General features: G+C 43.8%; 1 protein-coding gene across 1 annotated transcript; it reads right to left on the reverse strand.

Moving 5' to 3' along the window:
* Nucleotides 1-1,088: 1,088 nt before the first annotated feature.
* Nucleotides 1,089-12,615, reverse strand: LOC119387191 (transcription initiation factor TFIID subunit 9B). Its single transcript, XM_037654502.2, has 6 exons — nucleotides 12,361-12,615; nucleotides 12,126-12,262; nucleotides 11,926-12,057; nucleotides 10,867-10,933; nucleotides 4,870-5,028; nucleotides 1,089-1,397 (listed from the first exon to the last, which is right to left on the reverse strand). Exons 1-6 carry the CDS (start codon nucleotides 12,476-12,478, stop codon nucleotides 1,111-1,113), a joined length of 900 nt encoding a protein of 299 aa, XP_037510430.1. The 5' UTR covers nucleotides 12,479-12,615; the 3' UTR covers nucleotides 1,089-1,110.
* Nucleotides 12,616-12,886: the final 271 nt, after the last annotated feature.

Here is a 12,886-nt window from a genome sequence, read left to right on the forward strand (position 1 = left end):
CCTTTCATGTGGCCAGCTTGGCCATTTCTTTTTTCCCGTGATGCGTTTGTACCAGTTCAAGTATGACAAACCAACTTGCCCAATCTTCACTTGTGCTGGAATGCCTGTTTCGCCTGCTGTGTTCTACAGTCTTTCCCACCTTGTCATTGTGTACTAACAATTGGTTTTCAAAATTTTTGTCAGCCATCTGTACTTGTTTCTTTAAAAAAAAAATAAGCAAGGACACTGAAGATTAGGGATATGCATATACTAGAGGGGAGGGCAGTGTTGTACGCATACATTAGACACAAGATTGTGGTTACACGGTCATGATGCTTACGTCTAGGCCCTCCGTGAAGCACTCCTCTTTGTAGCTGTTGGTGCTCAGAGAAGGCCTTCCTAATAAAGGTGAAGCTGCTGTCACAATAAATCTATAGAAGTGTCATTCAGTTATACAGCCAACATGTGGTGGAGCATTAATATGAAAAAAAAAAAAAAAAGCACCCAGGTACACCTGGGTACTATGGACATTCTATTGTAATTCTCATCAAACTCAAGGGCTCGTAGCCACATTGTGTGTCACGAGTTCTTGTGAGTGAACAAAGTAGTTAGTGATGAGTAAAAAATTACAGCGAGTGTTAGTGACTATGTAATTAATGAAAAAATTGTACAAACATGATTATAGGTAATTACTACGTCCAATTCTACACAATGGCTAGAGTGTAAGGGATGCTGTTGCCCGATTTCAGAAGGTGGAGATCTACCTGTAGGCTCTGCATTTCAACATGGAGCCCCTTTTGCACTAACAAGTGATCTACAATGTTCAATGCAAAAGATTAAAATCAGTGGTGCACATCCTGATGTGTGCATAGTTTTTAGATATGTAATGTTGTAAATACAACACATCCACCTGGTTAGTTTTATGAGGCATTCATCAACTCACAAAATATTTATTATATTGAATAAAAAGAAATAGTCCACAGGCAGTTGCACTGCGCTGATTCAAGACGGTTTGTGAACTTGTTCCACTTTGAAACAAAAGAGGAATAAAATTACCAGGAATAGTCTCTTCTGTAATCGCCATCTATCGCAATCAACATTTTCAACTGTGAACAAATGCCCACTGTTTATTCACTCAGCCGCATCATAGTCATCGTCCTCTTCACGCTTCCTCTTTTTGTCGTTGATTTCAGAGGGTGTTTCACTCTTGATGTTGATGATTGGCTGTGGCACAGATGGCTGTGTTGCAGGTTCTGTGGTAGCTGTGGTGATGACTGGTGGAGTGGTGGTAGCCTCAGTTGCAGGCACTGCTGCAGTTGTAGTGGGAGCTGGGGGTGTAGGCTGTGGGGCAGCTGTCACTTGCACAATGGGTGTGGGTGCTGCTGATGAAACTGCTGTGCTGACATTGAGAGGTGGCCCTGCAGTTGTGAAAGGACAGCTTACAACCTGAAACTTCTGACATCACAGTGTATGCAGTGAGCAGAGAAATGAGGATGCTGACAACTTAACATTGGAGACTCAAGCTGTGACCCTGGTGGAATACAGTGCAGTACCCTTATAACAACACCACATATAACAATGTATTGGTTATAACAATAAGATTACTTAAGAGCATCAACTTCATTGAGGCTATGAGAAGAAAAACCATATATTAAGATACGTTTGCGACTGCATATCAGGTAGAATAATCAGAATTTTGCCTTCCAGAGATTGTTTTAAAGGCTGAGCGTGATAATTGCAGCACCAAGTTCCCTTGAACGATGCTGAGACAGGGTGAAAGTTCGTGCGGTTGCCATTTCTCCTGCATGTGCCACATAGAGAGAGGGCATAGTGAGTTGGCATGTAGCGCCGCAAGATGGCATCAGTTGCTTCAAGTTGAGTCACACATCAAAGCATTGGCTGTGTCACCTGTGTTACGATGAGAGAGCAAGAGGAAATAAATGCAAAGCAGTGGCAATAGTGGCACGCACCCCTCACTTGGCTGAGCAAGAACAGTAAGAAGGCCAGATGGATGACTTGTGACCTTGTCGTGGAATGGCTGTGTGGGTTGAACGAGTCATCAAGAGGCAAGGATGGAAAGTGGTTGTGTTGCTCGACAACTGCAGTGTTCACGCTGTTAGCCCAAAGCTAGCATCAACTGAGCCGACGTTCCTGCCGCCCAGTACAACAGCAGGATTGCAGTCCGATGATGGTGTGAATGCCAATTTGAAAGCTTTGTGGCAGTGCGTGCTGGGGTGACAAATTTTTGCTATCGGTCGTGCTTCTGGCACATTAGGGACAGACTCCCGACATGAAGAACAAACTGTTGAAGGCTGGCTTCATGTGAAAGGAAGAAACCACCCCCCAGATGTGGAAACTAATACAGTGGAAGCTGTGATATCACTGAGCTCTGGAAGCATGTTGCAAATGACAAAAGAAATAATGCATTCATGGAGCAGTTCCTAAGCTTAGATAGTGCAGCTGTGTTCCGCAAAAAGGTTACCAACAAGGCAATCACCGAGAACTTGTGTTCACGACAAAATGCAGTGCTGTGAAATGGTGGTGACGATAAAATTGACGCTGGCCCGCTTTTAACACTGATGACCACGCAAAATGTGCTGCCTAAAATCGAACTGCTCATTGACTTTATGCACATGGATGCATTGCTGCCAAAGGAAACCTGACGCAATGCACATAGCAGTAGTGAAACTGACACAGTTACTCAAGCAAGCACCTAGCACACCTAACAGTTGAGGCACTCATTAAACATGATAAACAAGTGCATTGTTTTCCAAAGCGTACAATCTGCAATATCTATTTTTCAGTGCAAGCGAAAATTTGAACCAGGAGCACCAGTCGTATGTTTGACAGTCATTTTTATAGCAGTCCAGATATAGTGATGATTGGTTAAAATGATAACTTGTTTTCAAATTTTTTGGTATTGCTACAAGTGGACAGCACTTTACATGATACACATGTAGCTACAAGCAGATTGTACTTCAGCATGAGGGCATATTCCGCAAGACCCCACTAAATGTACTGCAAATCCAGTCTGTGCCAATTATGCTGGGAATCGCATTTATATGACCCAGGTTACAAATTGCAATCAGAATGAGTGAAAGGTTCAGACGAAGATTAAAGCTTGAAGCACTTAACAGCGATACAACAAGCAACATCACTGGAGGCAACGCCCTGAAAAATGACTGGGTATGGGTACCTCACTCACCCCACCCTAAGAGATGGAAAATAAGCTGGTGTACCTCTGCAAACCAGCTTACTCTCCTGCCTTCCGTTCTGATCTTCAAATATTTGAAGTTAATATGAACAGAGTTTGCATTGCAAATATACATTTCTGGCTTTCGACAAGTGATGATTGTCATGTCTCACAAGTCCAACTAATCGTTGTATAAAGGGCCATGACATGAATGTAGACGGTGGGGATTGGATAAAGCTGCAGGAAAGCAAGACAGATTTTTAGAGTAGCATTAAGCACGTTTTCTGCACGATTGCCTCTTTCACACCATCCATATAATGTTGAAGTGTTTCAAGGCTCCTTTTAAAGCAAACAGCAGTGAGATATCACTTTGGCTAAACTTGTTATAAATGAGTTTTCTGTTCTATTGAAGCAAGCTTTATCTAATACCTTTATCATCATCAAAACATCTAATAGCTTTATTAAAAGCCCTTAAGTAGCACTGAAGCAGATGACTCATTCATTTGGTAGTTAGCAAATGTGACGAAAATGGCAGCATACTGCCTCCAAGCTTTGCAGGTCACCACTAGTGGTCACCTAAAGTTACATCTTATGCGGAAAAGCTGCACTGGTTCTTAATTTCAAGGGTTCTGTCACTTCTGCATCAGTTCGAGGAACAGTAATGCCCCAACTCATTCAAGTTTTACTAAATAAATGTCTATTTTTGCAAGCTTTTTGTATCATCTCATATTTTAAGCATAAAATTTTGTATGGGGGGTAGGTTATCTGAAATTATGTTTTGTGAGATTCAAAATATCATAGCGGTTGATGGGACACAGACTAGTTTAGACTAAGTATCTTTCAGAAACTCTACTTTAATTTTAACCAAAAAGATTACCACTGGATAAAATGGAGGCAACTTTTTCAACATTTTTACTGACACGTCCATGCTGATACATCAGCGACCTCAAGTCATGGACTTGTGTTTTCAAGTACTTTCTTCTATTTGAGCCATTCAAGTGTAGGAAAGAGGGATACTAAAGTCAAACATTGAAATTAGTTTACTCCAGCATATGAATGATGGTGTGACATCACGGATATGAGGGTCATTTTTTTTGTATTTCGGTCACACTAGCTCCATCAAACTTCCTGAAACTCACGCTGGCTCCCTCAGAACACAATGTAGCAATTCACTTTTACAGACGAAGAATGACATAGGCCTAGCAGACACTGTCAAGATATATGGCATCACAGCAAGTTGGTGCGGTAACTTTAAGACTGCAGTGGCAGTGCCAGCTACATTTTCTTTTAGACTTTCCAGAATGACCACGAGTCTTCTCATGGCATGAGAAGCATTTTTTCTTTGTATTGTGGAAGGGCAATCTTCTAAAGTGAAATCACTTTACTCTTGGGTGTCTGTTTAAAGCTTGCAATGTGTTATGTACTGGCCTCAATTAGAGCACAATGTATAGTCTACATTACTGGATAAGAAATTATCTGCACCAAAATAGGCGCATTTGAAAATATGTGACGTGAGGGCGAGCTGCTGCGGTAGCTTCTAGGTAACAGTGCCACTCAAGTTTCGCCTGTACATTATGCAATGGTGCAGGTGCACCATTGCAGAAGCACAATTTATAAATAGAGCTTCACTTATTATCCTCAATCAGCACCTCTTTACTACTTTAAGTGAGTGGTCTTATAAGGGAAGGGCAACTCACGTTGAGAGAGTTTGATGATGGGTGTTGGATGCATTTTGTTGGCAGTGGCGGGTCGAGACACAATTGTCACTGTTGGTGCAGATGCCGACTTGCTGACCACGGCGAGTGTGGCGCCTGTCTTGCTGTTCAGGCTCAATGCAGGTGTTACTTTTGGTAAGCCTTTAAGAAAGAAACATCGTAAGGCACTTTTCACAAGCAGGCACAGTTCAATCCCACCGCAAGAGAGAGATGATTATAATAAAACTGGAAAACACCAAACCAAGGGACTACACAAATGAACAAGAGGAATGATCACGTCGTTTTTAATCGCCCTTCAATTTACCACATTTAATGTCAAATAGCGCTAGGGCAGCTGGCACACAGCAAAATCAAAGCAGTTGATTTAAAGGAGTGGTGACACAAAAATTCGGACACAATTTGGCTGTTGCATCACACTAATGGGTGCCTATAGGTGCCATCTGTACAGTATCAGCCACAGACACAGCCTAAAATGTATTTTAATTGAGTTTTGAAGTTCGTGATAGTACCAAATCGAAAATAGAAGCAAAAGCGATGATGTCATTGAGCGGGGCCATTTTGTAAACAACGTATGTAACGAGTTCTGGCCAGGTTACCGGAGCCATGTATGAGACGGACAACACTGGTGGCGACACCTGGTATGATGTGTAGCCCATAGGGTTTCATACAATACTTACTAGAGGGAACTCTGGCGCTAGTGTCTATGGGAGCTGCAACGCATGGCGCTTCAGCCAGCATGGGAATGTTGGATAGTACACGGATTTGTCTAAACTTCGTTCTTTCGGCTCCGTTTGGCTCCGCGTCGCCTGCATCCGCTTTGTCGCAAAACGAAGTTCAGCAAAAGTCAGCAGTTTCACTTTAACTTCTTTAGGTTCACCGATTCAAATCTGGTCACGAAGTTCACAACGATCCATTCTTTTATCCGGAAGAAAATCAAAACATAGCAATAAACAAAACCACAAGTGCGTTCGAAGCCCACAAGTTCGAAGACTAGGCAAATCCGTGTACTGCCATGCCCATGGTGGTTCACGATCGCAACGCCAGAGTCCCCTCTAGTTAATTTTAGGAAACTCTATGGAGTAGCCTAACCAGAGACCTACAAAATAACACTGCAGTGCCTTACCCCCTTACTGATTCTGTGTAAAGCATTAGCAGTGAGAGAATTAGCAACTCACAGTATTCTCATAGCTTTTCTTGCGACTAGAACAGCAACGCAACGGAGAAAACAGAAAAAAAATTATTGTAGTTGGACAAAACCCCACAAGATGTCGCTACCGGCTCCATGGCTGCTGCTACTGCTGCAGCCGTCAACAGCTCCAGTAACCAGGTATCCACAAACGTTAGGAAGCCTAAAGACAAGCTAAATCTCTATACTGCCGAGATCGTACTGCGTAGTGGAGAGATAACTGCTTCGGCGTCCCGACGTATGTACGTGGCACTGGTATGCCTTGCGAACACAGCGTTGCCCTATCTAAATAAAAGTCAGTAAAGCGTACATCACGTCACTTGCATGTTACACATAATCACTGTTACAGAGCAACAATGTTGTGATTTCACTGCTTCTTTCGTCACTTCACAACCTGCTACTTTACAAATGATCGAAGTGAAAATGTTTCAGCACGTCTAATGTGGCGGCTGCTCCAAGCCTGACAGAAAATGTCGCCTCAGTTGGACGATCACTACAAGAACAAAATCGCAGCCACCTGCGAGATTCACGAAGTGAATCAAGTTTTTCTGACTAATTTTTACACTCCTCCCAGCTCTTTTGTCCATAGCTGCACTAGATAAGCAACGTTGTTTGACGATTCAGGAAACGAGCACTTGCAACGCTCAACACCAGACGAAACAGCAGAGCTGACAACATGGCAGAAGCTGGCCAGTGACGTCACTGGCTCTTGTGGTCACCTGATAGTATTTGTTAACGAGTAGGCCGACTACACCACGGGGCCACCGCGGCCACCAAGTGCTCTTCAAAATCGAAACTGCCTCCGGTTGTAACATACGAGCATATAATTAAAAATTTGTCTCGCGCTGGGGCAAATGAGTTTCGTTACTGCTATTAACGAGTCAGTAGCCACTGATTAAGAGTAAGAAACAGAGGTTCACAAATTTTCTGTCACCACTTCTTTAAGGTGGCGGTTCCACTACCACCATCTTGCCAATAGTTCGAAAAACGACAACAGACGACGCCACTCATGCACGTTTGCAGAAAGCGAGAAAATTGCACGCGCAAGTATGGTCAGCGTCGCCTCACGCGTGTTTTATATGTTATATGTCGCGCACGGTGACGGAAATCGGCCGACAAAAAGCAAGGAGCACAAACGCGGACGGCGTCTTTCACCTACAATCGGGGCCAACTGTTGGCGTCGTTTCAACGACATGACGATAAGTGCTCCAGTTTGTAAGGACAAACGCTCGCTTCCTGTTGCAGCCCTTGAGAAAGGACAGCGCAGCGTCTAAATACAATCGCTTGAGAACAAAAGAAAAAAAAACGCACACACACGCACACTGGTGCGTACAACAGCGTGCACTCACACACGCACACACACACGCTCTCACCCACACGCACGCGCTACGCTCTCACTAACGCACTCACTCACATAATATAATGTGCCTCAGTGAAATAGTATTGAACAAAACATCAATCAAACGCTTCGCAGCGTTTCAGTGGAATTGCACGGCCGCTACTAAAACAATCATTTTGGTTCATTTTAGCGACCGTGCCAGTGACTTTTATAGCATCGCGCGAGCGCATGTCTTTTGTGTGTGTGTGTGGGGGGGGGGGAGGCGTGCTTTTGCTTATTACAATTGGAGGAGGAAAAAATGGACAGACAGATTTCAGCAAATTATAATTCGAGAGTTATCTGCGAAATTTCATCCTCTCAAACTGCAATAAACGGTTACCAAAATAAAGTACATCTTGATGATCAGTTGAACACATGACTACCACTAATTACCGGAGTTAGAACCTCCTAGAACACATGCTTCTGCCAGCGAGACCTCTGACAATGAATGTGTTTGCGTGACAAAGAAGACAATGATTTTTCCATGTGAGGCATGATTTTTTTTCTCTTGGGAACAGTAATAAACCAAGATGGTTTGTGCGTTGGAGGGCAATTGAGACACCCTGTTATTTCCGTCTCTTTGTTCTCATTTGTAACCTTTCGCGACGCTGTGCAGGCGCGTTCGTGGTCGTCTCGCACGAGCGTTTACAACGATGAAAGCCAGGCGCAAGACGCGCGTAGTCACACATACTGCTGACTGAACTTCTTGTATAGATAGCTTCCCCAGCGTTGCATATATTGTATTAAACTGAGTATAGGTACATCGGCCAGCGTAGGCGTGCACACGAGGGGGCTGCCCTCCCCCCAGGGAGAGAATACAACATTTATTGGTAGAAATAACTCGCTATTGGGGGTGGGCCTCCTAGTCCGGAAGACCATTGGCTCTTGCCGCCGCCCGGGCACGACGGTCGACCAGGGCTTGTTGCTGCACTGGGTCAGAGCTGGACAGGGTCGCCTTGGGGGCTTACATGACCGGTCATGTAGGCTTTTACAGAATCCAGTTTCTATTTATGCTTGTTCTATAAAAGCATGAATACACTTATTTGTTGTGGAAAGCTGTGGTTTTCCTTTATTTTGACTTACAGGCACCATCGACAAGTTTTCCATTTAGGTTGCCGCAAAAGTTTTTCAACAAAATGTTCGTCAGTAGCATATGTATCGGCACTATTTTGTTCATGTGGCCACTCTCACGTGCGTCTAAGTCAGGTTATTCTTCGTTGACCAGACATTGCACTGTCCGCCTTGTACTTTGCTACGAACTAGTTGTTATCCGATCATTAGTAGTAGTTCTGGCTACGCAGCAAGCCGCTTTACGACAAAGTAGCAGTGCGCAACAGCGTTATCCCCCCCACTAGGTAGAGTAGTCCTCCTCAGTCGAACTGTTTCCTGACACCGTAGCGCTCATTAGTGGCAAAGACAGTGATCGTCTTATCCGAAGTGAGTGCGTCTTTTCACAAAGCACAATATAACTTTTCCAGGGTCCCATACATTGAATATTCTGCCACGTTGACTAGAACGTTCTGCATCTTCAACAAAGTCTCGCTTCTGTCGCATCGTTGCAACTAGGATGTAATTACCTGATTGGGTACAACTTACCATGCACTAGTGGTCAGTGGAAGTTGTCGGCACAGTGCTCGACAGGCATACTTTGAAAATTCCGGCAATGACAAGCTTTCATACGTTCACTATCGTGTCCCCTTTGAAGCGGCGCTACATACGTATCATTCACACGGCATGTCAGCGTCCTTCCTTTCACAATTTCGAACCTCACAGGCACGAAAACACTCAAAGGAACGCGCAAAACACGAGCAGCTGAACCACAAAGAGATGCACATTACTAAAGACGTGCCGGGGAACACTGGTTCTAAGAACGCGTGACGAACGCGCAATCTTCCTGCATACCGAAACCATTTGCCGCTTGATGAGACCGCCCCACCTGCTGACGAGGGGCGAGTGGAAAGGGTTTATCACTAAGCCCTCCTCCTTTTACGGTTGGTGTTTTGGCATCTTCGACAAATCGCACTGGTGCGCACCGGGGCGCCCTGGTGCGCCGTTTCGTCCAATCGTCGTAGCGCCTGGGTGCCCCGGTGCGCACCGGTGCGATTTGTCGAAGATGGCATTTGTTACGCGCGGCGACTAGACTTAGCTAGTGAAGCAAACTATGACGCCTGGAGATATAATTCATGCCTGTTCTACCCGTTTTATTATGTTTAATTGCGCCACTTTTGGCGAACGCTTGAACTCGCATAAAGCAACTTGATGTTTCATTTCATAGATGGAGCTACCACCAAAAAACGCCTGTGAGACTTATGATTCATTGAAAATATTTTGTTTGAAGCACTGAGTGGTCAAGTTAGTGAGCACCAGTAGATAAAAGACACAATATGCACCTACTAATGTGCAATACTCGTTGGCAATTAGCGTCTAAAAGAAAAAAAAGCGAGTTTCTACGGGACTGGTCAGCAGGAAAATTACGTAAATTCACTGCTGTCTTGCAGGTTCCCTAATAAAGATAAAGGAATTTTCTCTTCATAGAATCATAGAAAGGGCCTTGCTTCTTCATTATGTAGGAGTTCACAGAATCAGCTTGTATAGTTTTGTCGCTTCATCAGTAATGCGTGACCTAGTACAGTCATAAACTGCCGCATTGACACAATAATAATTCATCAAGTTTTCGTCAGAACACAAAGCAACTTCGCATGGAAAATAAGTGTAATGTAGTCTACGTAGCCACTAAATATTATTGTTCTGCTTTGAAAAGTAAAAAAGATATTCTCACAGAAACCTTTAATATTTTGCCCATTTTCATTGGAGCGTAAATAAATTACTAATTATTTTATAGCTAATATCTCTTCATAGAAACCTTAAATAGCACTTCTTCTAAAGGCACGGTAAATTTGGTCTTGTTATGTTGAACAGTTTCGCCGTACTGGCAGTACAACGGAGGCTTGTACAACGAAAATGCCTTTTGTTGCTCACACTATTTTCATTGCTATTAGGTAACGCTTCCGAACAGGCATTAACACAAGGTGTCATTAGAAAGCGGAGATCATAAGCTTTCTGAATTATTAGAATTAATATTTATTTGTCAAGCGCAGCGAGCACAGTGCGTCCGCAAACAATGCGTAAAATGCGGAGGGGGGTTCGCCGGAGTGGGACCGCCACCTTAAGCAGACAAATTGCTAACGATCATGTGAAAAACACAGGATAATCCAAAAAAGACAGAAGTTCAGGGGACGATGGAAGCTTGAAGAGATGAAAAATTGTCTGTATCTATATGATAAATTGCATGTCTACCACCAGCCAAAGAAAATATATATATATATATATATATATATATATTCTTTGTCTGGTGGTAGACGTCAGTGAGGTGGCTTTCAGAGACGGAGAGAGAGAAAAATATATATCAGATTACCTGCCGCACTGTTTCCTTGCATGGTTGCCAGCCCAAGCTGTGGCGGAAGGCCTACCTGGATCCTTGGCTATTGGTAGGACAGACAGAGAGAGAGCAAAAAAGAGGTTTCGGTGGGTAAGCTGCCATAGCACACCTTTTAAGAGAGGTACTTGAATCTGGTATAGCAATGAACTGATAGCAATGAACTGATGCAGCTGCATCACCCCATCAGCTTTGCAACATGATATGAATGAAGAGTTTCCACACCACTACTGCACTCCTAAAATGAACAGCAGGATGCAGCACCTTGTGAACACATTCAGGTGGTGCAGGCAAGACAAACATATGCTAAGCATTTTATTTTAGCTACATGTTCTGAGACTTTAACATAAATCATGCTTTTTGCAATTTAATCATTCCAATACACGGTAAACCGTCAATGTAAGTACATCATACATTTATTTGTGGGCATGTTACTGGGATTCATGAACTATCAATTTTAATGTGCCCAACCAAGTGCATGACTGTCACAAGGACATTACTTACTGTTTAATTGCTGGATAATTATTGTTTGTTGCTACAGAAAAAAATCTGAATTGCCCTAAAATACTTGTAGATGGGGCCTCAAGAAAGAAATAATTCTGGCTTTTAATGCGCTAAATCTACTATCTGATCACGAGGCACGCCATAGTGGGGAACTCATGGTATTTGCGAATGAAGGCACGACAAAAAAGGAGAGCTATGAGAAAACATTTCTTACTTGCCGTCTACACAACTGCTCTTTACTTCTGGTGCTTTGTAGCTACAGAATATTTAAGAGACTTGTGCCAATAGTGACAACAACAATGTTCCCAGTTGACAATGGAAGCTGATCATGCTGTATGCGCTTGCGCGCAGCCCTTAGTGTCCTTACAGTTTGTAAAAAGCAGTGCACGAATTCACACGATACCATGTTCAAATGCAGTGAACAAAACTCGCTGCGAGGTCTAGCCTTTTATGTTCTCGCAGCTGCAGCAGAGACATGGCAAATGAGTCTTGCTAACACTTCATGAATTTAGCAGTAGCTCAGTGTCAGCTCACCTTTTTAGCTGACTTTAGCCGATAGTTGCAAGCAGTGAGGCTGTACCTATCCGGCGGGAGACGAGGTCCGGCATTCGCTTTGATAAGCGGCAGCGGCGTACTGTTCTTTTGACGCGCTATTTCCATCAGCAGCTGTAAAAGGAAGGCAAAGCGGCACGCTCGAATAGTCTACGTCGCGCTAGACCGCGCTGACAACGTACGTCTCTCGGTGGCGGCGACGTGAACGTTTTTTCTGCTTGCATTTGAATAGCCAAACGCACGTCATCAACGTCCACGGCTCTCTTCTTCGCATGTGTCGAATACAACCTGGCGTCCTCGAGGATATTGGTAACATAACCTGAGTGAGAATAGAGCAAAAGGAGGATTAGCGTGGGCTGCGGATTCCAACAAACCCAACATATTCCAACGTCGCGTAGACTGCAAGACGAAACTAACGGTAAGTGAACTCCAGCATCTGATTGATGACTCTCGGCTCGTAGTCGACGATTCCCATGTCCTTCAGTATTGCACTCATGACTTGGGCATCCTTCGGCGTGCTTTTTGGGGCTGCCATTACGAGGGAATTAAAACGCTAACAATCGACAGTCTAGAACGAAACACCACGCGGGCTAAAACACTGGTTTAACGAGACAAGCAGGAACGGCACACAGATTAATAGCGGCCATGATTGCAAGCCGACAAACGACCGGAAGCGCCGAAAGCGCACACCAAAAATGATGACGTCGTCCCGCTGGTGCTGCCCTGCAGCGGGATTTTTTGGATGGATGGATGGATGGATGCTATGAGCGTCCCCTTTATAACGGGGCGGTGACATGTCTGCCACCAGGCTCGAAGGATAAAAAAAGAAAAAAGAAAAAAAACTTCCTTGTTTCATGTTGTCCTAATGCCTTATCTACATTGATTAAATCTATGTTATTATAACAAAAAATATAAATTCACAGTCCATCTCTCTGCCTCTTAA

The sequence above is a fragment of the Rhipicephalus sanguineus genome, chromosome 3 (assembly GCF_013339695.2).
Source record: "Rhipicephalus sanguineus isolate Rsan-2018 chromosome 3, BIME_Rsan_1.4, whole genome shotgun sequence".
NCBI lineage: Eukaryota > Metazoa > Arthropoda > Arachnida > Ixodida > Ixodidae > Rhipicephalus > Rhipicephalus sanguineus.